The following is a 26,670-nucleotide window of genomic DNA, read 5'->3' as shown; positions in this document are numbered from 1 at the left end:
CCTTATCGATTGCTAAGAATGCAATAAAGCCCTGACAATGAACTTCAAACAAGTGTTCTCATCAGCTGACTGCACACGAAGAACAGAAAGGTCAGCCTTGACCCCCTTCTTGAACTCAAAGAATTTCTGCCTACAATGAGCTTCCTCTTCAGAGAGACTCTAAAAGTCCCCTAGCTTCCCTCTTCCCCATACCAGGACTGGCCAGGCCTGGCAACCTGGATAGCTGATTGCCATTGCTCGGACAAGGAGGGGCTGGGTTTGCCCACGACTTCAGTTCACTCTTCTTGCTGAGCTCTGACCAACTCTGTGGGAAGCCAGCCCCTGGGGTTCCACATCAGAGCTCAGGGAGTTGCCATTCAGGGAAAGGTCCTGGATTCTTCCATGCTCCTGAATCTAAGTGGGGTGGGTTGAAGAAAGGCAGAAAGACTCTTCAGCTGAGTGTTATGATGGATGGAAATACATTTTGAGCCTCATGCTGTGACGTGTTCAGAGGCCTCTGGGAATGCATGAATGATGTCCCCCAGAGCCGGAGGAATGAACGCCTTACTACTTGATCCCTCCTACTCCAGTTTGTGGGTCTTGTTTGATACTAAGATGTGAGAGCTGCAAGAAGGGGGTCGGGTCTATTGTTTCCCATGTACCCAATACACCCAGAGTGGAACACACAGACACATCCATGTCAGCTTAGTGGGTGCATGCATGAGAAACCAGCTGTCCAGCCTCCCCTCGGAGCTGCTTCCAGGGCCAGCTTTACTTTCACCTATACCTAAAACCAGAGATCTTGATGACCACTGGTAGGTAGATGGCACAGAGTCCATGTGGGTTCCTTAGAAGGTGTATTTAAATGCTTACAATGTGTCACCTTCTTTGTGCTATGCTGCATGTCATAGACAGCATTCAGTACATGACACACCCTGCTGTGGTCTCTAGTGGGCCAACAGTGGCTTTTTTTCTGCTCAACTCCTACAGACAAAAGTCTGCATACGGTAAATGGGTGATAGTCATGTTACTAGGGAGAGGGTTAAAATCAGAGGAAAGCAGGGAATCAGAGGGTAATGGAGTGCATATAAGCAGAGCATGATATTCATGTAAAAAATGCCATAATGAAGCTCATTACTTGCTATAACAAACATGAAAAATAATCTTTAAACAAAGAATAGCAACAAGACAACAAAGAAACTCTAAACCAGATAAAGTAGAGTCCACTGCTACTGGGAGCACAATAGAAATGACAGGCAATCACATGCCGGCTTCAGGACAATGAACAATCAGGTTCTCTCAGTGAGGTCAGTACAGCAGCCAACAGTTCTGAGGAAAGCCAGAGGCTCTCGTCTCAAACTTACCCACAAGCAAAAACCCAACTGGGACAGTAAAGGATGAGAGCATTCAGGGGTCACCACTACCACTGTGACAAGGTAGAGACAGAAGTGGAATGAGGGGTGGACAAAGGACGGTGAGAGGAGCGATGGAAGGAAGACGTATGTTATGCATGCATGCGTTCTCTGTGTATGGTATATATGTAAATGAACATGGATGGCATGCAGATATGTGTATGTATATATTGTGGTTTCATGTATATACAGTGTATGCATGTGTTCATGGTACCTATGCATGCATGGATGCATATATGGTTTATGTATATGTTATATATGTTCTCTCTCTCTCTCTCTCTCTCTCTCTCTCTCTCTCTCTCTCTGTGTGTGTGTGTGTGTGTGTGTGTGTGTGCATGTGTAATAGATATATGTATTGCAGGGTAGGGGGTGGCTATCAGGGTCAACATCTCCTTCTCTGCCTAAATGATACTGTCACTAAGGTCCATGCTGTTCCATATAGGGAGGTGTGCCAATTGGTAACCTCTGCTACGATTCCCAGTGCTTGCTTCAGTGAGGGGGCCATGAGTTGTGGGCATTCCTACTGCAGGAACAACTGTGACAGTGACTAGTATGGAAGCATCAGCCTGCTTTCTGTTCCAGGGTGATAGCCTGCTCCAGACAGACACCCTCAGGTTTCCATGGGCCATAACTCACCTCTCTACCCAGTTCTTGTAGCTGGGGATGTCCTTGGCATAGAGCAGCTTGTTGGAGGGGGAATCCTTGCCCAGCCGGTGCTCCGATGTGGAGCAGGAGTCCATGAAGGTCTGGGCCACCACAGAGAGACAGGCATCCGTGATGCTGTTTTTATGGATGTCAAACACAAACTGAGGGTTCTTGATCATATTCACCCAAAACCGTAGAGGCAGGCTGTGTGGAGGGAAGAAGCAGCTCTCGTCAGGAGTGGTGGGGTAGCGGGCTATAGCCTGATGTAGAGTTCTGAGACGGAACAACGAGCACATCTCACACAGCTTAGAAACCATCAATGGTTGCCGTGGGAAATAAAGGGAACGGGCAGGGCAGTGGGTCTATTCAGCATAATTCAGGAAATCAGCAAGATTGGGGTGAGGTGGGGTTCACCTAGAAAGGTACCACTGGAAGAACTCTAGAGGATGTGACTCCCAGTTGTGACGTGGGACTCTGTACTTCCCTTGTGGCATAGGAGTCAGCCATGTGCATACTACAAAGCAGAATTTAGGTCTTCATTCCTAACTGTTGCTGGGACCATCCCATTCGTGAGCATATATCTCCCATCTGACTGCTTACTGCATGATTTGCCAGAAGTCATACCCTTGCTTCCTGTCTAGTGCCATAGGCTACGTCCTGCCTGGCAAAGGAACTGAGGTTGGAGGGTGGATGTGACTGACCAAGTGATCTTTTGCCACTAGGCTTCCAGGTAGCACCAACCCCTTATCTAACCCATAGACTCCCATCCCTTCCTTCCCTCCCTTCTTCCAGTCAGTACCTACTGCCTGCCAAGAGCTCAGCCAGCAACAGGAAATACAAGGATGAGGACACATCCTCTGTCCTCAGGAACCCCACATTCTAGGCTCGCAGAGAAGGCACATGCAGCCAAATGCACACAAACAAGGCTTCCCCTGAGAGCAGAGAATGTTGGACTGCACTGGGCACAAAATCTACCCGAGAGCAGTCTCTGCAGAGCCTTCTCTGGGGGGACACTTGATTAGTTTGTTCTTTATTGTTGTTAATCTATGAGCATGTTAGTGTACGCAAGGAGGGATATACCTGTGTGTTTGTGCATGTGGAGGCTGGGGGTCACCCTCTACTGTCATTACTCTGCAGCCCTCCACGTTGAATTTTTTTTTAGATTGTTCTTTTGAAACAGGGTGTCTCACTGGCTTGGAGCTCACTGACTAGGCTAAGCTGGTTGGCCAGAAAGCTTTGGAGACCCTCTTGCCTCGGTCTCTCCAGTGCCAACTTACAAGTGCACACCATCATGACCATCTTCTTCTACAGGCGCTGAGGACTGAACTCATGTCCTACGCATGCAGGGCAAGCAGTTTACCAACTGAGCCATCTCCCCAGTTCCTCTGTTTTGAGACAGGAACTCATGTAGCCCAGGCTGTCCTTAAATTCATTATGCAGCTGAGGACCCATTGCCTCTGCTTCCCAAGTACTGGGGTTCACGTGTGTACTACAACACACAGTTTTATGTGGTTTGGGGGGGGATCAAGCCTAGGGCCCAAACATCCCCAGGTCCACATTTGATTTATTTTAAAACACTGCATAGGTGTATTCTTTAGATGGACTACAGGTAGGGGATGCTCATACAGAGACAAAGAGAAAATCATAATGTGGCCTGATTCTGTCTGTAGTCATTGCACTAGACAGAAGGCCTGTAGTTGGAGGAGTGTCTGGGGCATACCTTTTTGGGCTGTGTTCTTCCTGCCTGTCTAGCTCTGCAGCTCCCACCAGCCTGCTGAGCTGCCGGTAAGGAGGGGGACAGTGCAGGCACGACTTTCTTCTTTCTCTTTGCTCCCACCTCTTTGCCTCCTGCCTCTTCCCCTGATGTTTTATTGTTGTTTTGGTGACTGTGCTCACGGCTGGTGATAGTTACAATGCCCGCGTGTGTTTGGCTTGCCTCTTAGAACTTAACATCTTTGAATTACATTATTTCAAGGCACCAGATACAATATTTTTGCTCTTCTTCTATCTGCCAGCAGCCCATTTGTATAATACAAACAATAAACACCATAAATGCAGGAAGACCTGACATTCTCAGGTGCCAATCAATCAACAAGCATTTATTAAGTCTCTTCAGTAAGTGCCACATAGGGTTGGGGCAGGCACACTGAGGTTTGTTAATATTTGGTGTCTGTCATTTGCACCATCACTGGGAATCCAGGGCAGGAAATTAAACAGAGTGACAGCACATGGGTACAGGGACTCACAGTAGCTTCCCAACCTTTTTAAAAGGTGGTTACTGTCTCTGTGCTTGGAGCTCTGAAGAAGAGACTTGGTTTCCCTTGGTTTCCCTTTGTCCCACTCAGATCAGAGGTGCTGGGGACCCATGTGGTGGCGGTAACTGTTTTTCCCTGTCCCTTAAGCCAGCAGTGAGGCAGGTGCACCACACAGGAAGCAGAGGCACCACTGAAGCTCCTGCCTAATGAAATATTAGCATGTTATTAACATCAGCGGAGATGCTCATCTCCGGCTGATTACAGCCACTCCGGCTAAATGGGAAGGAGTGTTATTTAACAGAGAACCTGTGGAGAACTGGGGGAGAGGGGGTGGAAGGGGCAGGGGAGTCACACCTTGAGACAGGAATAAAGAAACAATGCCCTCAGCAGGGATGATGAACTCTAGTCACAGACAGAGCTGATTATTTCTAACTGAGTATGGTCCATGGTACCAGGGGATAGGGGATAGGGACAAGAGATGCTCTTCTAAGGAAGAACTTGAAGCTGGTGTTGTTCTTCCTACAGTAAGTGAAGTGTGCTTATTTCCTGGGCTTTCTGTTTCCTGGTCCACGTCTCTAGGTAGCACCTGCAACCTTGGGATGACTCAGAAAGGAGGCTGCCACCTAGGGGGGGAGGTTTGCAAAGTCATGTCTCTCTGGCTACACCAATAGGAGGGCTCAGAGGAACATCTGCCCTATCTGAAGGTGGCCAGCACTAGGTATAGGTTCATCAGAGCAATGCAGACTTTGAGGTGGGTGCTGCCCCTCAGACCACCTCCCAAGAGTCACACAGACAGACTTAGAGAGGAGGAATCTATCTCACCAGAGTGGGTGCACAGAATGGAACCCAAGTTCTAGGGGTCCTGCTTTAGAAGGCTGGTAAGGACTTTGCTGCATGGCCTGAACCTCTTTGGGGGCTAGTGATCCTCTGAAGTGAAAGAGGGAAAGGCCACAGAATGTCCTGGAGAATAGCACTGATACCCCAGGCTGACTTCTGCCTTCTCAGTTTTCAGGTCTGGGTTCTGGGGTGGGCATCAGGGTGCCTGCTTGTGCCCTAGAGCCTGGCAAATCCTAGTAGTTATAGCACTGGGCACTAGGTCTATGCTGCTTCAGAAGAAATATCTGGGGAAGAGTGGCCTGAAAAGGGGCTGTCTAAAGGCAACAGATTCAGTTCCAGAGGATGAACATCAGCTAGCTCTGCTGCAGGTAAAACTCTCAAGCAGGCCATCGCTGCCTGTGCCTCATCAATATTTACTGAGCCCCATTTCCTCAAGGTTCTGCATCCTGTCTTGAATACTGATGCTTGGCCTTGTGACTTCAACCTCAAATGAAATACTCGCTCCATACAAATGGTGAGGAGGAGAGGGAGGCCCACGGTAGAGATGCTTTCTACACAGTGCCTGGCTGTGGTGGTGTTTACGAACTTTTTGAAAACGAGCTTCTGCTTATTGGATTAGCATAGTTTGTTGACTGAATAACTGGCTGGAAAGAAAGGTACAAAGACAGATTAGAGGAGAGGGAAGTGAGACAATGGGGAAGGTCAGATCCTGGGGTTGAGTACTCTGCTAGGAGACAGTGGTCAGCTCGCCTCTGGAAAGCCTGCCTCGCTGATGCAGGCCTGGGTGGGAAGTCACGGACCTCTGCAGACATGCCCTTCCCCCGCTTTACTTACCAGTTGCTCTTCCAGGTATGGCGGACGTGCGGGTCATGGATGCCATGCTTATCAGCCTGCTCATCAAGGAAGTCAAACATGTACTTGATGGCTAGTGGCAGAGCCGAGCCACGGTGGGCTGTGCTGAAGATGGTCTCGAACAGGTCATCCACAAACTTCTGCAGTGTGCCCTGGGGAAGGGGACATTCAGATGCAGCCCAGCCTAGGCAGATCTAATCTGGGGATGGGAGGGGTGGGAGGGGTGGGAGGGTGGGTTGAAAAGCTACCTCAGGGACAGGCCAAGTGAGGTCAGTGCTCTGCATCTCTGCGGAACGTGACATTGTGGGGTGGACATGGGGGTGGGGGGAGAGGAGGACACTGTGCCTCAGACCGCCTCTTTCACCTGGCAGGTCTACCTTTCCTCTGTGCACAGACCATAGACAGAAGATACAGGACAAGGGCCAAAACTACCTTCCTCTGCCAGCCACAGGGTTTGGTTTTGTATTTCTGCCAGGGCTATTGTATGTATCATGTTCCTAAAACGCTAATGAGCATGTTTGGTCAGAGATGACAAATACAATCTGCCGGTTCTGTTTGGCCACTATCTACCCTGGCTAATAACCATCTGGGTCTACAGAATGGCCAGAGAACCTAGACTCTAAAGAGAAAGGCTAGAACCACAGGCATGAATTATCCCCAGTGTCAGGATTAGAATTACCATCGTCGGCAAAGCCCCAGTTTCCTTCCAATCTTAGTGATGGGACACAGCACCCCTGAGAAAAAGTGGTTCTTCCATAAGGAATGGTGGGGGATGGGGAGAGAGCGGGGGTGTCTGTAGCTGAGAGAGGGTGTTGAGGAAGGTGGGAAGGAAACTTTAGATTGTGTGCTAACTCATGTCTGCTGGGATATCCTGATTGACAGGTTGAATAGGATCCTACAGCTCCATCCTGAGGTACCCCTGGGCTCATGACAGCACCTGGTGTAGGAGGTCAACAAAAGAGCCTGGTGCGTGCTTAGCACCTGTGCTAGCAGTCACATGTCTATTTGGTGTGTAGGAATGCATGTGTGCATGTATATGTACACATGTGTGCACATGGGGAAACCAGATGGCAACCTCGAGTGTCTTCCTCCCTCTCTCTCCACAGGATTTTTCCTGAACCTGGAGCTTGCTGTTCGGCAAAACTGCCTGGCCAGCAAACTCCAGGCAGCCTCCCTTCTAAGCCACTCCAGCACAAGCAAGGCACTGTACACAGATTGCCTTTTTAATGAGGACTTGCGGCTATCAAACACAGGTTCTCATGCTTTCATTGCAAACCCTTTACCAACTGAGCCATCTCCTCGGCCTTCAGCCCCAGTACTTTCATGGCAGATGAAGGCGCTTCCTGTGACCCCACGTTCCCCACACCCTCTCTCCCATCACATACCTTTGTGGCCAATAGTCGTGTCAGATAGATCTCGGACACCATCTTGCTTCCTCGATCCCCCTCCTTCTGGTCTCCATGTTCATGGTTCTTCACCAGATGCCACAGCTTGACCCCGCTTTCCAGGTCAGGGGTGATCATGGGTGTTCGGGAACGGAGGCTGTCAGGGCTGCCCGTGTATCGGATCATGTTTTCTGTCAGTGTAAAGGGTGCAGCAGCCCAGTAAGAGTGAGTCTCTACAGACCTATACCCAACAGCTCACAGCACACTCCTCTCCCAAGCCAAGGCCACTATTATTTGACCCTTCATGCCACTGGCTGGCACTGCTACTTTGCCTCCATGTGGCACATTCCTTTTAATGCTTCTGTCTTTCGTGCCACCTCCAGGAATTAACTGTAGCGAATTCTACCCACTCATGCCGCCCTGAGTCCTGTACTTGGCACTGAGTCAACCCTTAATTATTCAATTTGTAGAAATATAAGCTTGTGCTTCTTGTACACTTTTTCTTGTGTGTGCTCTCAAGTCCTGTAGTGCGTGTGGCCAATTAACTGCACATGTAAGAGCAGGTAGCCTATGTTCCCTAATGAGGCTCGGCTAGGGCAGCTGTTCATCTCCACCCCCCTCCAGTCTGGACCAATTCTTCTCACTTTATGAATTCCTTCCTCTATTTTGAGTTATGGTAAAATGAGAACAGACAGGTAAAGGATGATGTCCTATCATGCCTGTGTGTAGCCTATATGTTCACCTCTTTATCATCCAAAATGACTGGTGATATTTGTCTTTTTTTTCCTCTAATTCCTGCTTTACAACAAGAATGTCATTGCTTAGGGTGATCATGTGACCCCAAGCACATAAGTGGTGACAGAACAAGACATCTCTGGAGCTCCGACATTATAACCAGCATCCTTTTCCCTCCTTGCCTTTCCCACCACTGCATAGTGACAGTGTGATCTTTACCAATCGCTCAACCTCTATGTCTCTGAGTTATAACTTACTAATATAAATAATAGAGGGAAATAATAATTATTTAATTCACTAGATTATTGCGAACTTGATGTAAGATGATGGGGAAAAAGTAAGGTTTATAGACTGTATGACCTTGTGAAGGTTAGGTGTTCTCTCTCTCTCTCTCTCTCTCTCTCTCTCTCTCTCTCTCTCTCTCTCGTGTGTCCATGCATATGTGTGTGTGTGTATATATATGGAGACCAGAAGAAGTCATTTCATAGGTGTATCTCTCTTGCTTTTTGAGATGGTTCTCTCAGTGTCCTCAAGCTCACCATTAGGCTAAGCTGGATAGCCAGGAAGCTTTAGATAGCTTCCTATCTCCACTTCTCCAGACCTAAGATTGCAAGCATACAGCACCATTCCTGGTACTTTTACCTGGGTTCTGGAGATGGAACTTAGATCCTCATGCTTGCATGGCAAGCCCTTTACCAACGCAGCGGTTCCAAGCCCTCTATTTCTTTTTGCATGCAGATAAAGTACGTGTTTATGCCCCAGAGCTACCAATTAGGACCAGTTACCCCTGTTGCAACCTGTCTGTTTTCCCCAATGATTAGCTGACCTGATTCTCTACCCCTGGCCAATGATGTTTGTTGACCCCACCCACTCTGGATGCTTCTACCTCCCACCTCTTACACCTGATGAGATCTTACCATATTTACTTGCAGAAGTCCTGGAGACGGTGGAGTTGTTTACTGCATTATAGGCTGTCACTTGCTTGGACACTAAAGCCACCACAGAACCATCTGGCACCTACAGGGTAAAGGTTTCTAAGAGCCTGGGCATGGAAATTCTTCCACTCATCTCAGGAAATAAGGACAAATTAAGATTATTTCGGGGCAATGAGGGACAACTAGCACCTTGCTAGGAACTTGAGCTTTGGGGGCTACTCCCTCCCTTTTTGATAACACAAGACGAAGACCTGAGTTCTAGCTGCATTCTGATTTAGGGGTTCTATATGGAGCAAGTTCTGGTAGGAGCTGCTCCCTTACTTTTGCCCTCCCATTTTGGAGATCACCCAGCATTGAATGCTCAGGAGGCCTTCTAAACAAGAGTCTTTGAAGAATCTTCCCACACCCTACAAGAAGCATGCATGTCAGCGTTCTAGCTCCAAGGAGGCTAGGGTTGCTGACAACCTAGAAGCTCCCCCAATCCTCTTCCTTCTAGTCTCCATGCTCATGGTTCACCACATGCCACACCAAGGATCATGGATTGCTGGTGAAGAAATACATTGGGGGCTTGGTGTCTAGCCCTGAGTGGCTGTAATTTAAGACCTATGGCTTCCAAGGAATTTGCCATCTACTAGACCAGCTCCTGGCTTCTGTGGTCAGCTCACCTGGTAGTGAGCTACTGTGTTGAGTCTCTTCCAATCATTCTCGATCTTGGTGGTGATATCTTCATCCTGCAGGATCATCCTTGCCCCGCTTCCTTGTCGCCACTCTGCAGGGACAATGGTGGCAGTTCAGAAAAACCCTATGGTCCCTCCTAGGGGCATCCTGTTCCACTGTGTCTCATATAGAAATCACATGGTGCCATCTCCAGAATGCCTTCACAGACAAGCTAGTGTAAGCACAAGTCCCCCAAAAAGGGTGAATTTGGATGTTATCAAGGCAGACAAGACCAGAGCACTAATTCTGGTACCAAGTCAGCAAATTATGTCAAAAGAAAGGGGGCATTAATAACACCACCTGTTCTCCCTACACCTGTGAGTGCTCAAGACATCTCATAAACACTACACAGTGTACACGGGATGAACGAACTAGAACTCAGCTGGATACAAAGGGCTCAGCAAATCATTGGCAAACGCAGGTCACAGAAGCTCTGCTCACTGTCTGTATTAGAAACTCCTACAGCTGGTGAAACCTGTACTGCAGGTTCACTCATATAGTCCCTCACCGTTTGTCCATGCAGGGAGTGGTGCCTTGCAGGGAGTGGTGGGACACTCTTGGAAGACAACTGGGTAAAAAACTGTGTGGACCATTCTTATACCCCCAAACTCCCATCTCTACAAAACTGATGTGGTTAACATTAATCTTGGAATATATATATATATATATATATATATATATATATATATGTATATATGTGTGTGTGTGTGTGTGTGTGTGTGTGTGTGTGTGTGTGTGTGTGTGTATAAAATCCCTACTTCCTTGTCCCCAGTATCCCAGAAAGAGATGGGAATAAGAGCTTGCTTCTCATCAACGGAAAACCTGTCTTATATAGCACAGATCACATGTGGAAGGAGAAGGACACATCACAATCTTGAAATACATACATGAAAATATATGTGCATGTCAGCTCTTCTACATGTGCCCACATATGTGTGTGCATATAGATAGATACTGTTCCCATGAGCACACACCTGAAAGTAGTAACAGCCTTTTAAAGTAGAACGTAACGTGTGTCCCGGCCAAGTAGCTGCTGGTCTGGTTCTCAGGTAGCCCATACAGTGCTTCCTAGATCACAGATGTTGGCATTGCTGATTGTGCAAAGCACACTGGGTTTACTCAGAGTTCATGCAAATAGATACAGGCATCCCTTGCATAACACTGTCTGCCTGCCCTGTCAGAATTTTTTCCTATGGGCCCCAGATGCTTTGTTTCCCTCCTGTCAAGGTCGGGCTGTGCCTCCCCTTCTGGTCCCATTCGAATCACAGAAAGTTCCATTTCTTCTTATATTGTGCGTGCTGTGGTTACAACTGTTGACTCCACCAAACATGGGATCTAAGCCCAGAAGGGAAGCATCTTGCCCTGGGGAAGAGCAAAGGGGCTCTTGATATTCTAGCCCAGCCTTGCTTCACCAGGGCATCCCTGCTGCCTAGCTTTTACACCATTCTAAGATTCAAAGGGATGGTTCAAGTATGCCCGTTTGCTAACAGGAGTGGAGAAGTCACTGGGGAATGCCTGTCTCTGAGGCCTGAAGATGATTCTAACAGAGTTGCTCCTGGTGATTTGGGCCTGGGACAGGTAGGGCGATGTGCTCCGTGAAGCACTTGCTGACCCATGTTTCCATACTTAGGCTACACTGTTTCTTTTTGCTTTGCCATTTCTATTCCCCATGGTTCTGCAAGCTCTCATGCCAGAGGAAGAGGAATAACTCTACTCTGGTCAAGCAGCTGATTCCCAGTGCAGCGGACCATGGTGATGACCAGCTGGGTGGAAGAACATGGCAGTGGGTGTCTTCTGCTTGCATGGTGAATGGTACTTGATGGAGTCAGAAGCTGTGCGGATGGCGTGGGAGCAGCAAGGAAAGGCTTCAAGGCTTGCCAGGGAGAGTGGTCACTGCACTTTTGACTATCAGTTGGGCTGGAGAAGGTTCTCCCTGAGGTCCAGCATTCAGTCCTCTAAGTAAGCATACTGGTGCCCTTGATGGTAGGGCTACAGCAGTCTCAATGGCATCTGAGAAATAACAACAAGCTGCTGATTCTGGGCTACAGTGTCAAATTTCCATTGCAAAACTCCCCCTGGAGTTGCGTAATGCACAGCCTGTCCAGACATATTCAACTGACATGGTTGTGAGTCTTGTCCAGTAATTATGTAAGCAAGTGGGAGTCAGTCTGTTTCCATGCCCCTGTTCAAAAAATAGGGCAGAAAAAGGCCGAGTCTCCCCAGGGGCACAGACTGTCCTTGGAGTAAGATATTGATGATGCTGAATGCCGACCAGCAGGGCTCCCACAGTGCACAGGACACAGGAAGCCCTTGACAAATATCCATGCAATGAATGAACAAGTGGACACACAAAGCTACTGAAGAAAGGGCACCTGTGACTTGGTAATGGTTGCCTGTTTTATCATCCTAAAAAGAGGACCTCACATTTGTATATGTCCATCCCACAGCAGATGGGCAGTGTGAGCGACAGTTGGAGGTGAACTGTGAGCTGCTGCTAGCAACCTGGGAGAGAGAATTATGGGAACTGAGAAGTGTGACCTGGTCTTTGGTTATTGTCCCACATTCCACCAACATTGCAACTGGGAAAATGAAAAGCAGGTCAGTTCAGGAAGCCAGATGCAGGGGCCATCATGCCAGGCTGTGCCTTAGTATACCAGTTCCCTGAGTTCACATCCAGGGGACTTCACAGTCTTCTTCACCCCCTTTAAGGGTCACTCAGGGTCTACAAAAAGAGGCCCTCAGAGCAGAGGATGGGTGTGGACACAGCTCAGGCACTGTCACCTAAGACAAGCCATGTGTGTTGGGAATGGGAGGAAGGGAAACAAAAGGAGGGGCTTGTACCCTCAGCTGTGACCAGAATTATACGGTCACGACTAAGCTCCTATTTGGAGCTTTGAAGCTCTGACAGCTCGCTGGCAGCTTTCCTTGGGCCTAGAGCTTCTCTTTCCACAATGTCCTGCCACAGTGATGGCATAGCCTCACGTTTCCCCACAGTCAAGACACTGGTAAGGCAGTGGGCAGGCAAGACACACAGTTAGCATGGATGTCAGTGCTGGGTCTCGGGGTCTAGGGCTCCAGGAAAAAGCCTCTGGGCTACCCCGTCTTACAGTCTCCAACCCAGGCACGTGCTTGAGCAGGTGTATCTGTAGGCGCCTGGGAGGTGGCAACTATGTCCCCTTAAATACAGACATAAGGACTGTAAGATGAATCAGGGGTACTTAGCCTTGCTTTCAGAGCCCTTAAGAGCCCTGAAGCCTGTTATATTTGTTACTTCTTACATAGAAAATTTGCTATGTGTTTTTTACCTAAATTATCAGAAAGGTTTTTAAAAGTCTAAAGATATGTGCCATCCCAATCCACTGTTGACAAAAGAGGACCTGGGGGGCTGAGTGGCTGCTCTTGGCAGCTTCATTCCTGGGGCTGTAACAAAGAAGCAAGGCCCACCCATTGGCCACAGGTCTGATCTCTGGGTGGAGGGGAATAAGGGGGTACAACTGGAAGGTACCCCTAAGTTTCCAAATAGACTTGCATTAGACCAACAAGGAAACTGCTTCCCAGGACTTCTCCCTGGGCAGAGTCTCCACACTTACTTCTACTGGAGGGTTCAATTTCCACCTCATGTGCACACTGACCAACCTTCCATCCTGTCTTAGAGCCTCCCAGAGGCTGGCTCTGGCTTCTGTCTTTCTGTCCATAAACTGTTCCATATGCCCTGCACCCACTGTGTTGAAAACCCAGATTCTGGAGACCCAGAGCTATACTGTCAGTCATTCATCTGGGCTCTCACTGCCCCTCACTCATTCCTTTGTTTGGTCATCTCTCTACCAAATAAATACTAACTTATTTCCTGTCTTTGGTATGTCTCAGAAAAATCTAAGTGCGGACTTGGGTTTGACTTCCGGGATGTTCTTGTCCCATTTCATGAGCTTGCCCTGACAGAAGTATGAGCCATTAAGTTGTAGGGAGGAAAGCAGGCACTGAGGAGATGCTAAAATCAAAAGTGAAAGCCAATTGCTCTCCCTGTCCAATGAACAGCTTGCTCCTGCTCTGTGGGCTGGGTCCATAAACTCTTACCCCACATTAGGAAAGATAAACTAAGATGAACTTAGGAGGTAGAGAAAGCCTGTATCTAAGATATGAGGGGCAGTGCCCAGGACGCTATACTGCATGTTTCAGCTCAGGAGCCCCCTGTGAGGGGCCACTCCTTATTTTGTGCATGTTAAACATTAGGTTTCTTTTTTTTTTTTTTTTTTTTTTTGCAGCAAAAGGGAAAGAAAACTCAGATCTCCAAATCCCTAGTTCTCTGCAGCAGATCAGCATTTACTATAGCCGGTGAAAATCAGTACTAAAAAACCACTCTTGGGCTGGTGAGATGGCTCAGCAGGTAAGGTGCTTGCCGCTAAGCCTGACAATCTGAATTCAATCCCCAGGACACGCACTGTAGAAGGAGAGAACTGACTCCTTTACATTGCCCTCTAACTTCCATGTGTGTGATGTAGAACCCATGTGCTTCCATGATCCCACCGTATGTACATAAAATAAATTAATTAAAATGTAATGAAAGTTAAAAATAAAAAACCTCCTCTTTATGCCTCTGTCTTGCTCTGTATGAGGTGACCATGTCAGGATAGCCAAGAGATAGCGTGACAAGTCAGCCAATGGCAGTGTTCTTGGTAGACACTGTGACATATAGGGCTGGCCTTAGAGTTCAGTGATGGTGAAAACCTCCTTCAGGTACTGAATGATATGTCAAGTTCAGTCAGTGACATGAACCCTGGGTCTGGGTAATTCTTGAAAATACCTTCTGCAAATGAGAACACAGACCAAACCACCTAGAAAGGGAGCCTGCAGTGACTACCATATTAAAAGGCCAAGCATGGAAAGTCTCAGAGGTCCACTCTCATCAAACCACATTTATTGGTGACAAGGGGGTCTGAGCAATGCAGTGCAGGAGAGGTGACAGAGGTGAGCAAGAACCCCCGCCTTTACTGAGCTTCCCAGGGAGGCTAGATGGAGACAGACAGGAGCACTGTCTGAGAGGAGCCAGGTATGAAAAGGCCACCCAACTGGACTGTAAGGTACAGTATGCCTCCGCCTAGCTGACAAGAGCTGGGTGAATCTATAAGTATGAATAAATAGGTTAGAATGAAAGGCTTGAGGGACTTTTGGCTATCAGAAGATGCCCACATGATCCAGTAGGCATGTGAGGTTGAGCTGAAAACCATTGCTTGGGGAAAGGTGAGGGTAGAGGCCAGACTTAGAGAGATGGGAGTGGAGAGCCCTGCAAAAAGGGGCTATGTTTCTTTAAGGCAGAGATGGGAGGGGTGAGAAAAGACCATGAGGGGTTGGGACACAGATCACAGGAGTGTTCAGGATGTGAGCCAGCAGCACTTGGAGCTGCTGCCAGAAGATGTGAACACAGTATGTACACAAAACTTAAGAGGAGACATGTGGTTGGCAGTGGTGATCCAGGCTTAGAGTGGAGAAGAAATCACCTGCAGCCGACCTGGAAGGGGATACTGTCTCTGAGAGTTGATGAGGTGTGGCCTGTTGCCATGTGTTATAATGCTAAATGCTGACCCCCAAGATCTGGTGGAATTTAATTGGGGGTTTCTACCCCACTTTAGATCATGCAGCTCCCAAAAACACATGAGCGCGCACATGTACATATACACACACAAACACACACACACACACACACACACACACACACACACACACACGGGGGCGGGAAAGGGATAATGGCATAGTTCATTTCATTGTTCTATTCCAGTCAAACATCCTTCATATTTTGTGACAGCCTGGAGCCCAGCTCTCCTGTGGTCAGTCTCAGAGGGTCTTGTCCCAGGAGGCTTCAAAAGGGCTGATGCTGACAGGCAAAGACAGACTAAAATTACTTCAGGAAAGTCAGAGCCTAGAGGCTCTACTTTCCAACAGGTACCTGAATTTTCACCCCTTGGGCTCTGTGGCAGAGTCTCTCTCCAGAAACACATTCTCTCCCATCACACAGAACCCATGTTATCCTGCAAGAGGAGGTAAGATTCTCTTCTGTACACCTGTGATGAGGTGAGGCCAAGGCAACCCAGCAAAGGGTCTAACTCTCTCCATAGTCACTCCCCTGTGGGACAAGGACCACAAGTAAGTTTGGAAAAGCTCTGAGAGGGTAGGAGTGAGTACTTAGGGGTTAGAAACTTGTTGTGGTACTATTGGCCTGTAATCAGAACTACTCATGAGGTTGGGCAGGAGAATTTGAAGTTTAAAGTCTACCTGAACTACAGAGCAAGTTGCAGGCTAGCCTTGGCAATTTAGAGGAGATTCTGTCTCAAAATAAAAGGTAAAAAAGAGATCTGGGAATACAGCTTAGTAGAATGTTCATCTAACATGTAGAATGTTCTATGTTCAATCCGTAGACCTTTGAAAAACCAGAGGGAAGAGTAAGAAGACTGAGCCCAAGTGACGGCAAGGTGGCCCCCTAAAATGAATTTGTTAAAAAGAAGACATTTACTTGTGATAGCAAGTAGAAAATGACTGGTCTATAAAATTTAGGTTTTAAGAGGAGCAATTTCTAAAATAGAAATGCAACATAGGTGTTGTAAACTGTGGCGAGCCCTGCCCTGGCAAGTTGCAGGAGAGGCAAGAGAGCCCAGACGCAGCTCAGGAGACTTTCAAGGGTCTTATCTGTGCTAGGCAAGCTCCATCCCACTGTCAAGCTACATCTACAGGCTTCATTTTCATTTTGTATTCTGAGTCAAGGTCTTATAAGTTGCCCAGATTAGCCTCGAACTCATTCTGTAGCCTGGGCATACCTGCCTTGAACTTGGGGTCCTCCTGCTTCAGCCTCCTCCACAGCTGGGATCACAAGACTGTACCAACTTTGGCATCTGTGGATATTTCTGATACACTATGGCTCCAGACAGTATGCTGGGTTAAAGCAGAATTAAGCAGGCGGGTGGTGACCATGGGGAGGGAGGAAGGTGACCCTGGCATTCATATGCATGTATCAAGAGAAAACTGTAGGCTGAGCCCTCTCTGCCCACAGCTCCGCCCCACAGGTCCATGCCCTGCTCCTGGCACCAGTGACAGAGGACAGACTCACTCACAATCCAATTTGTTATACTTCCACCTTCCAGAGAGAGAGGGAGGCAAAATAAAAAAAAAGAAGAAATCCCATTATCGTTATCTGTCCTTCCCATCAGCCAGCAGAAAATGCAAACGGGAGAGAGACAGCTGCCGTGAACTCTTTATATTTCACTCAGAAGAGGGTATATCTTTTATTCCATACAGGGATTTCTTATTTGGGAAAAAAATCCTTTCAGAATAACCTCAGAGGCAAGACAGGGTGGGTGGCAGGGTTCCAGGGGCTATTGACAGAGCATTGACTTAAACCAGAGAAATCTCTGGAGGTCACAGGCAGTAACAGAGGGACAAGAAAGGCCTATGAAGGAGACTACAGGGAGAAAATGGGTCTTCTCTCCATCTCCCTGCTGTGTGCCACAGGCGTAAGTACTGTGCTTCTCTGGGCTGCTGATTCTCTATTTGTTGAAGGCTAACATTCTTCTTCCCTCTGGGGAGTAGATGGAGGTATCAAGAAGAGTTCTTTAGCTCACAGAGAAAAACATCCTGTCCCTGCTACTATGCTGAGAAATGACGAGCTTCTCCTAGTCTCCTAGTCGCCTAGCCACTACTCCTGGCAGGGTTTTACAACAGATATATAATAGTCTTGAAGATGGACAGGTTATTGAAGAGTTGAGATTCAAATGAATCCTGGTCGTGAACTGATGGGGTTAGCTCATATATTCAGGGTGCAGTGGCACCTAGATGCTATGCTTTGAGAACCCCACTCTCTTAAAACAAAAAAATCTGTCTGTGACTATCTTTACTTCCATATATCCCAAGAGCCTGCAATCCAGGCAGACCCTGCACCCTTCACTTTGGGTCCGGTGATGGTGAATTTTATGTGTCACCTTGGGAGGGTTCTAATACCAAGCCACTTGGTAAGAAACATTATTTAGCCTTTCTGTGAGGTATGGGAATATAAGATTAATATTTAAATCCCAGGACTTGGGGTAAAACAGATTATTCTCTAGAATGTGGGTGGGTTCCTTCCAATTGGTTGAAGATATATAGTGAGCAAATGCTGGCCATCCCTGAGACAGAGGGAGTTCTGTATGCAGATGGCCATATGCTCTTCCCTGGGCCTCCAGTCTTCCAGTGTACTCTGTAGAATTTAGACAGTTTGGACTTGCTGGCCTCCAAAATCATATGGTCAACTATGTACAAGACACAACCTTCCTTACACACACACACACACACACACACACACACACACCCCTCAACTTACCCAGAACTATGCCCAGATAAGTCCATCATAAGTGAAACATATGATAAGTAAAAACAACAACAACAAAATTACCCTAGCTTAGATCAGCTTAAACGCACTAGAACACTTACATACAGAACCTACAGTTGGGCCAAGTTATCTGACCAAAGCCTGCCTTTTCTAATATGATGAAGATCTCCCGTACACTGTAGAACATACCACTGGTAGCAAGCAATAGAACACCAAATGGGTATGGGTTATGCCACTGTACAGTGGGATATTGGCTCTGTTGCCCTTGGATCCCTGCCAGTCACAACTGCCCACATAGTTACTTTAACCTCTGGGTCTGGACAAGGCTCATGCAGAGATGAAGGGAATGCTGGGAAAACTCCAACCCAAGCAGCCATGAGTAGATGTGCTGGAGACAGCAGCTTCAGGCTGGGCTGCTGGGAAGATGAAAGTTATTTCATGTCAGGGAGAGGTATGCTGGGGATGGATATCAGACCAACTTCTCCCTTCGGTCAAATCTGGGACAGGGGATGGTCATCTGGGGAGAAGAGGCAGCTTGTGTGAGACACCCTTCTCTGTGGGAGCAAGAGGCTCAAGGAGAAGTGAAGGGTGCTCTGCTGTGCTGGCTTTGCCCAGCATAGGCTTACAAGACTTCAGCCAGTCTGTGTGCCAGGTGGCCAAGTGGCCCTTGGCATAGATTGATTTGTGGTGACAATGACATCTCCCTTTATACCTTGATTTAAGCTTTCAGAGCACTTTCATCTACATGGACAATTCACCTCACCTCCCTCTCTTGACAAGAGCAGGCATAGAAATGACTTTTGGCTCTCTGAGGAGGCTTCTTTTTCTATGCTTTGCAACTAGTTTTGGTCTGAAGAAAAACAGTGTGTGTGTGTGTGGGGGGGAGGCTGCTGCAAACTCCTGCTTTAATCTGAAAGAAAGAGGGAGGAAAGGAGAAAGGGAGGGGTGGAGGAAGGTAGGTACAGAGGGAAGGAACCCTGAGATAAGAGATATAGTGGGGCTGAGCAAGAAGTCCCTTGGGAAGACACAGCAGAACCCCACCTCCCCTGGGATACATCTTGGGTTCACACTGGTAAGACTATGAGTCCTAAGTTTACACTGGCTTATGAATCCCCACTGTAACAGCAAAGCAACCTCTTTGGGGGCAACCTCAAGAACACCAAAGTGGGAGAGGAAGTCTGCTCTGAGCACTTAGACATGAACTACCACAGGGTGTATAAGAGACCCACTTGCTTGGAGGGAAGTGGATTTTCTAGGGCCTCAGTAGCCTGTTGGTTGAGAATACAACCACCTTCCTGTAGGTCCTGGGATTAAGCATCTCTTAAGCTCATTTTTCTGCTAAAGGATGGAGGAAAATGACTTCTTTAGATACTGCAGCCTCCATTCAAGATGGGTCCCATTTGTGGTTGTGAGACATGCCACAAGAGACACATTATATTTCTTCACTGAAGACATATTTGATGGGTTTGCATCCTCCGATCTCTGAGGGAAGCAATTCTCTAAAACTAGCAAGTGTTTTCTTCCTTCTCCCACATACAGGATAGGAGGTCTCTAGAAAGGGAAGATCAGTCATAAGCAGCAGCCATTAACCCCAACCCAGTCTCTCCAGGACAGCCAGCAAGTACAGCAGGGATACAGTTTCTCTGATTGGAGTCCGATGTAAAACACTGGTTCCATCCTTCATAGCTCCATCAGGCCTAAATTCAGCTCACACAGCCACCCACTGGCTCTTAATGTATCAGATACTCCCTAGTAGCAACTGAGCTGTTCTTCTGGAGCAGGCTACTGCTTGCCTCCTTAGGAAGCCACCATGTTCTCAAGCACAGAACATACTCAGGACTCCCTTTATCCTCCAGCACCCGTACTCTCCATCACCTTTTCCCAGACCTCCACTCTCTTCACAGATACTGATGCTGAGGAGCTGAGGGGCGGCCCCATTCTGGGCCCATAGATAAAGTAAGAAAAGGAATGTGGGTGCTTCCTCGTTCTCCATCTCAAGCCATTTAGAGAGGGCTCTGGAATGGAGAGCTTAGCACCAGAGCCTTCCATACTGAAACCGTTTCATTCCCCCGACTCTACAGCAGGGCCTTTTGCTCCATTAGTCAGTCTATGGAGTCCCTCATGGCAGCAGACATAGGTTAAATGCATATAGTCACACACCCAAGTTCTAGAGACTGGTCCCTGAGATACATAGATATATACCTATGCCCTCCGCTGCAAAGCCTCCTCTGTGCTCTAAGAATAAGACACTTAGAGACACTACTGCAAGAAGAGGTGCACAGGGTTCTGTACACATCTAGTCTTAAGCCTAGTGGGAGGAATAGGAGGAGACAGGATTAAGAGGGGGTATTAGACATTCGAGGAGCTAACAGAACTTCCTGAGGCTCGGGATCTTTAGGCACCAGAATGTGGCCGGAAGTGAAAGTTGGAGGGAGGGGTAGAAATCACCCTGGATTTGAGTAAAATCACAGAAGCCCATCTGTCCTATTTAGTTTAGTGGAAGCCAGCTTAGAGGCCAGATGGATGTGCAGGGCTTCTGGGGGGGGTCTTTCACCCTGCCCCCATATTGCCTGGAGTTAACACCCTCTTCATACCCAGAATTCACCAACATCCACAGCCAGTGTCCTCTGCAGCAGTTTCCCTCTCCCAGGGTCCAGGTGTGCCACATGAAAAGCTGTCAGTGTGTCACCCCTGCTGAATGCTTATTGTAAAGTAGTTGCTGTTATCATCTCTACCTCGTAGGCAAAGAAAGGAAGGTACAGATAGTTTAAGTAATTTGGACAAGGTCACACAGCAAGGGCTTAGGGACACCAGGCCTCAGAGCCAGGTGCCACAGACAATGCTGGAGTTGCCCTTTTCCATCCTGGTTTCATCAGAGCATCCTCCAGAGGACATCCCCTGCACGACAGTCTATGGAAGCAGTCAGGCAAAGTACAACTGCCTCTGGGTGGCATGCCCTTGTTTATACAGGCTAGGCCACCTCTTCCCAGAACCCTCAAACATAGTGTCACCCTGCTCCACAGCAGGCCGTCATATCTCATTTTTCTCTACTCTCTTTCTCCATCCTCCATGGCTGACCTGGATCCCTTGAGCTGTGAGTGTTCAGCAGAAATTATCGGCACTGCACGGAGGGGAGGGAGAGCCTGGAGGGAACAAAGGCAGTGTCCAGACCTTGGCCACAGGGACTTGGAAGAGTAGCTTTGCCCTTATATCCCTGCATTCAGATATGATCCCTGCAATCCCAGCCCTCAGTCACTCAAAGCACGGCAGAGGCATTCTCTACCAGGAAGGTTCACCAACAGAGGGCCTGGTGACCTTTGACCTCTATTTTGTTTGAGGCTCATGGGCCTGCCCCCACCAATTCCAAGCAGACTGTAAAGGCAAACCCAGCCTGCCTGCCTCTATCTACTGCTCCTGCGCTGTTCCCTGAAGGCCAGATCTACCTACTGCTGACCAGCGAAGGCAGGAGCTGACCAAGATGAGGCTTACGGATAGCCCTGGAAACCATCCCTCTTACCCAGGTCCATGTCTGCAGCTTTGGGCCGATGGGAGCATGGGACATTCTTGAAGATGGCATCTAAGATCTTCTCCTTGACCTGAGTGATGGTGTCACAGTTGAGGATCTTCACTGGGACCTCTGGGCTGTTAGCATTATCTGGACTGACACAGCTCAGGACCTGAAGGTGGCAGGGAGAGGTCACATGAATGAGGACAAATAGGAAGGGCTCCCAGACCCCAACAGTACCCTGAGATCCTTCATGAATAACTTCTCTCCGTGATGGGGTAAGAAGGGGTCATGGCAACTCCAGCCTTTCCAGAGAGACAGGATGATACCATGTCTTCAACATCACTGCAGGATTATAAACTGCACACTTAATTATAACTGCACACTATTCGTACAGATGCTCAGATTTCTCAAGGGGAACAGTATTCTATAAAGAAGGATGCCATGCTATGATGGGAACAAGGGAGGGTCTATAACAGAATAACATAGAAGCATGCACACATGTGCAGTCTCACTTGTACACCTGTGTGCGGGGTGGGGGTACCCCATCAATACACTGAGACCCTTACCTACTTCAGTCCCACCTCTGTGTGTCACCCTTTATTGTTCCTCTAATATACAATCACCCCCTCTCTTTGTCTGTCTCTCTCTGTCTCTCTCTGTCTCTCTCTCTCTCTCTCTCTCTCTCTCTCTCTCTCTCTCTCTCTCTCTCTCTCTCTCTAACATACCCTCACACACATGTTCAGTACTAATGAGAAACTGAGCTCCTGTTTTAAAAGATTTAATAGCTTTGGTTTGGGAAGTGTTTCAGGATGATTGGAGGCTGCTGGATCTATTAGAACTTAATGTATTCTTTAAGTATAAAAAGGTGCCTTTAAAAAAAGAAAGAAAGAAAGAAAACCACAGTTTCAGGCCCTGTGAGTGGCCTCCCTGGCTGTGAACCTGAAGCCCTGGTCAGGGGAAGGGGCCACTGCTGGTGCAGGGCCTCTACTTCGTATTCAGAAAGAGGCGAGCAAATTAGAACTGCCTCACCAGCTACTTGCTTCTTTAAAGAAGTTCAAAGCTGTCCGCTAGCCATCTTTATAGTGTGTTCTTTCTATACTGCTGATGCTTTGGGGATTTCCTGGGTCGACCCTAGTGAAACAGGAAGGGAACTATGGGGTACAGGAATAATCAGTGGTGTTTAAGAACCGGCAGAGAGGCCTGGGTGTTGGGGAGTTGAGGCCAGAAGTCCTGCTGTTCTGGACTCCCAACTACTCCTCTGTCCGTAGAGCCTTCTCTCCCTTTTCTTCTTGGAAGTTAAACCCCCAGGCCCCTCCCAGTAACCATTTCCCAATAGTCCCTTCTGGCTTGCAGAACCAGACACCAGCCCTCCTCCTGCTCCATGTGGTGGTAATCAGAACCCTGGCCCTGGACTCCTGTCTCTCATTAGCAGCTATGAGCACAAATGGGGAACATGCTTATTCCATTAAGAGGAAGGAAAAAAAAATAACCCTGAATCTATTTTCTTTAAAAAAAAAAAAAAGTCACACTCTCACCTTCAAAATGTCCTGAACTGAAAATATGAGAGGCTGGGCGTCTGAGCTAAATGTCTATAAGGGCCAGCCAATCCTGTCTCCTTCGAAGAACCTTCCATATCCCTCCCTCCTGCTCTAGCCACCATATTGTCCTTTTGCCAGGCCATTGACGGGCAGTTCAGCCTCCTCTAGGCAGCAGGATGGCCTGGTCTGAACTTTTTTTCCCAGAAGGACCATGGAGCAGAGACTGATACTTAAGGGTGATCTGTCATTGCATGTTTCAAAGCCAGGACTGATCTTTGAAAGAAAAAGCATTTGCTCCACAGAGGATAGGGTCCCAGGCTCTGAAACATGTCTTCGATTCCTGGCTCTTAGCTGTCTCAGAATCGTCCACCTGGTACTTTCTCTGAAGGTTTTGAAGGAGGTTCTAGCCATTTGGTGATCTTGCAGGGAACATTTAACATTCTATTAGGTTCCTGGGAAGGAGTGTAGCACTCTAGTCGGCTCCCTGGGGGAGGGGGAGGACACGGACATCTAGACAGCTAGTGGGCTCCTGGAGGACACACATCTAATATTCTGGCAGGTAACCAGGTATATATCTTATACTCTAGTAAGTTTCCAGCTATCTAGCACTGAAGCAGGTCACCTAGCAGGCATCTAGTCTTCTGGCAAGCTCCCTGGCAGGTAACCAGGTGAGTGTCTAAACTCCAGTAGGCTCCCTGGTAATGTGGGTCCCGTGGTTGTGCTAACTCAAGTTCCAGCAGGACAAGGTCACTGACAGCAAACTCAGAGCTCCTGGGCTTCCTCTAGTCACTGCACATCCCCTCAGTTCCCAATTCTGCATTTGACCTGCTCAGTGGAAGTCTCTGCTGCTCTGTCTGTCCTGGTGCAGGACCTCTCCCTACATCATCACTGGATGGAGTATCCCCTTCAGATGTAGGAACACCCTTCCCTGCCATCCTGCCATCCGTAAGCAAAATAATCTCCCATTTCTCTCCCATTCCAGATGTTTCTAACTTAATGTGTGGTCAGCCAGGCCTACTGAATTCTTCACTCTCTGCAAGTCTGTCACCTGACACTAGCTGGGCAGAATCTTTGGATTTGTGGAACAAAGGTCACTGCAATTTGGGGACAGAGTATGATTGTACTCATACCTCATTGTGTCACAAGGGGATGGTGGAGGTGGAACTATAAACATTTAAACATGTTTTTCTCTCACTAAGAAAGCCATTCAAGCCTCTATTTCTGGTGTCTTCCCTCTTTGCCACCTTTATTGTAGTCTGTGACTTTCTCCTATGAACTAAAAACTAAGAGGGCATAGCAGCCTAACAGGCTATGCCTTCGGGTTCTCTGATAGTCAATCTGCTGGGATTCTGAGCCCCTTAGAAAGATGGGAATGGGAAAACCAGAATGGACTTCCAGCTATCAGAGACAGCTTTGTTCTAAGAGGATCTCTACCTGGCCATAGGATCTCAACAGGTTTGTGTGAGCATCTGTCCCTACTATTATCACCTCCACCCTCATCCCTGTTGGGCCCTGACTAGTCAATTCAGCACCTGTCTTGAACCACACCCACACACCAGCTGAAGTGTCACTGAGTTACAGCTGAGACACTGGGATAGCCTGGTGATTAGGCTACAGGAAACAGAGGTGGGCGCACACAAGGGAGCACCTGCCTGGGCCCTGCAGCAGATAAAGTTGGAAATATGGTTTGCTCTGCATTTTTGCCGCTCTTTCCTCAGGACAGAGCTGACCTACCAGAGCTAGGGGAACACGGACAATACTCACCAGGGTCTTATATTCAATCTGCTGTCGGATGAGCTTGTCCTCACTTAGCGAGTAGCGGGCCTCTCCGGTGATGGCATCAATAGGGCCCTTCTCCATCTGCTGCTTGATGGCACAGAACAGGGAAAAGAGGGGCTCTCCAGCACACTCCTGCATGAGAGAAGAACCCCACCATTAGAGCTTGGGGATCAAAGTTATTCAGGGCACACGCCACTGTTCTGGCTTTCCTGGTCCTGCTTGCTTTCTGGATGCCTGTTCCCATTTCCTTTTCTGTAATCTTCAGATTTGCATGGGCCCTGACTCTGTAGACCCAGGTGGTCCTGTTCCTTCTTGCCCCCTGTCCAGGGCCTACCCTTCCTTTCTCCTTTCCCCCCTCCTTTCTGCTCTTTCTTCCATCCCACCATATCCTGCTTTCTCTGTGAACCAATTAAGAAGCAGAGGTTGGTCCACTGAAAGCCTGAAAGCCCAGCAGCTCTGTTCTTATACCTCCCAGGCACATCCTCTGCTTATCTGCAGCATCATGCCTTATGTGCCTGCCCTAGGATCTTTAATCAGCTTCCATAAGTCTGGTACTTGGAGGAAGAAGAGGATGTTGAGAGGGGAGAGGACACAGAGAACTTACGGTTAACTTGTGCTCAGCTAAAAATGGGAAATTAGCTTTTGGACCACATGGAACCATCTCAATGGTACATCTGCTTCTCACTTGGGAGGAGCTAGTCACAGAGGGTATCATTTCTGAAGTTAGGACCAGACAGAGAGCTCTCTTCAACTCAGTTCCCTGATAATAAAGAACTGCATTTCCCGTGTGCTGGATGCATCAGGCTCCATAAGAATAGGCACAGTAGTTGTGGAGTACAGTGGGGTAGGCTCAAGAGGTAAAGGCTTACACTCAGGACAGGAAGGAGGGCTGGAAATTGGTCCTCAACCCATCCTACCTTGAGGAACTTGTAGAGGAGGAAAGTGAACCAATTAGTCAACATCTTCTCGGCCACCGACTCCGTCCTGGCATCAGTCATAGAGAGGATGGGAAAAAGAGGACAAGAGATGATTGGTCAGAGGCCATGGGCTGGGTAGAGTTAAAGAGAACCTGCCAGAATCTTACTGATTCCCATGTCTGATAACCTAACACACAAGAGAGTCTTGTGGCCTTTCAGGCCCTGGGGCTAAGAACAGAGTTCTGCCTGGGAATCTGGATCTTGGCATCTGGCATGCATATGGTGTATGTGGGGTCTTCCTTTTGCCATCCTACACCACTCTGCAGTGATGGCAAAGTTCTTCACCTAAGCTGTCCAGTTGCTACTGGCCATGTGGCTACTGAATACTTGAAATGTGACCTGTGGGTCTGAGGAACTGAAGTGCATTCAGTTTATTTAGTGAATTTAGATTTGAGTCATTACATGTGATAGAAGCTTTCCCATTTGACAGAACAGCATTAGAAAAAAATTAGGAATGAATTGGCGGATGCATCCCTATTGATAAGAAAGATAGAAAAAGCAGAAGAAGAAACAGGGGGTACCAATTAGGTGGGACATAGGAAGAAAAGTGACACAGGAAGTCAGTCATGATAGGGAGATCAGGTATTCCACATGGAGCCTGCTACCTTATCTAGACCCACAGCATTGGCAGTCACAAAGAGGAAGGCCATAGCACTGTCCTATCTTAAAGGTCACTGCATACCTCTAAGGAAAACTTCTGCAATGACAGGGAATACTTATTTGAGTCTAACATGTCACGACTTAAGATTTCTTATTGTCTTCTTTT

At 47.9% G+C, this 26,670-nt stretch overlaps 1 protein-coding gene across 2 annotated transcripts in view; it reads right to left on the bottom strand.

Moving 5' to 3' along the window:
- Window positions 1-26,670, bottom strand: part of Plxna4 (plexin A4) — a 445,710-nt gene that overhangs the window by 11,802 nt on the left and 407,238 nt on the right. For both annotated transcript variants that reach the window (XM_076913573.1, XM_034519140.2), the window contains 8 exons: window positions 25,845-25,911; window positions 24,913-25,059; window positions 21,620-21,779; window positions 9,701-9,804; window positions 9,018-9,117; window positions 7,366-7,556; window positions 5,963-6,132; window positions 2,028-2,240 (listed from right to left, as the gene is read on the bottom strand). In XM_076913573.1, the coding sequence (XP_076769688.1) occupies window positions 2,028-2,240; window positions 5,963-6,132; window positions 7,366-7,556; window positions 9,018-9,117; window positions 9,701-9,804; window positions 21,620-21,779; window positions 24,913-25,059; window positions 25,845-25,911 (1,152 nt within the window). The remainder of the gene's footprint in view (window positions 1-2,027; window positions 2,241-5,962; window positions 6,133-7,365; window positions 7,557-9,017; window positions 9,118-9,700; window positions 9,805-21,619; window positions 21,780-24,912; window positions 25,060-25,844; window positions 25,912-26,670) is intronic.

Source organism: Arvicanthis niloticus, chromosome 15 (assembly GCF_011762505.2).
Source record: "Arvicanthis niloticus isolate mArvNil1 chromosome 15, mArvNil1.pat.X, whole genome shotgun sequence".
NCBI classification, from domain to species: Eukaryota; Metazoa; Chordata; class Mammalia; order Rodentia; family Muridae; genus Arvicanthis; species Arvicanthis niloticus.
The sequence above is the reverse complement of the archived record's forward strand: the minus strand, read 5'-3'. Positions and strand labels throughout refer to the sequence as shown.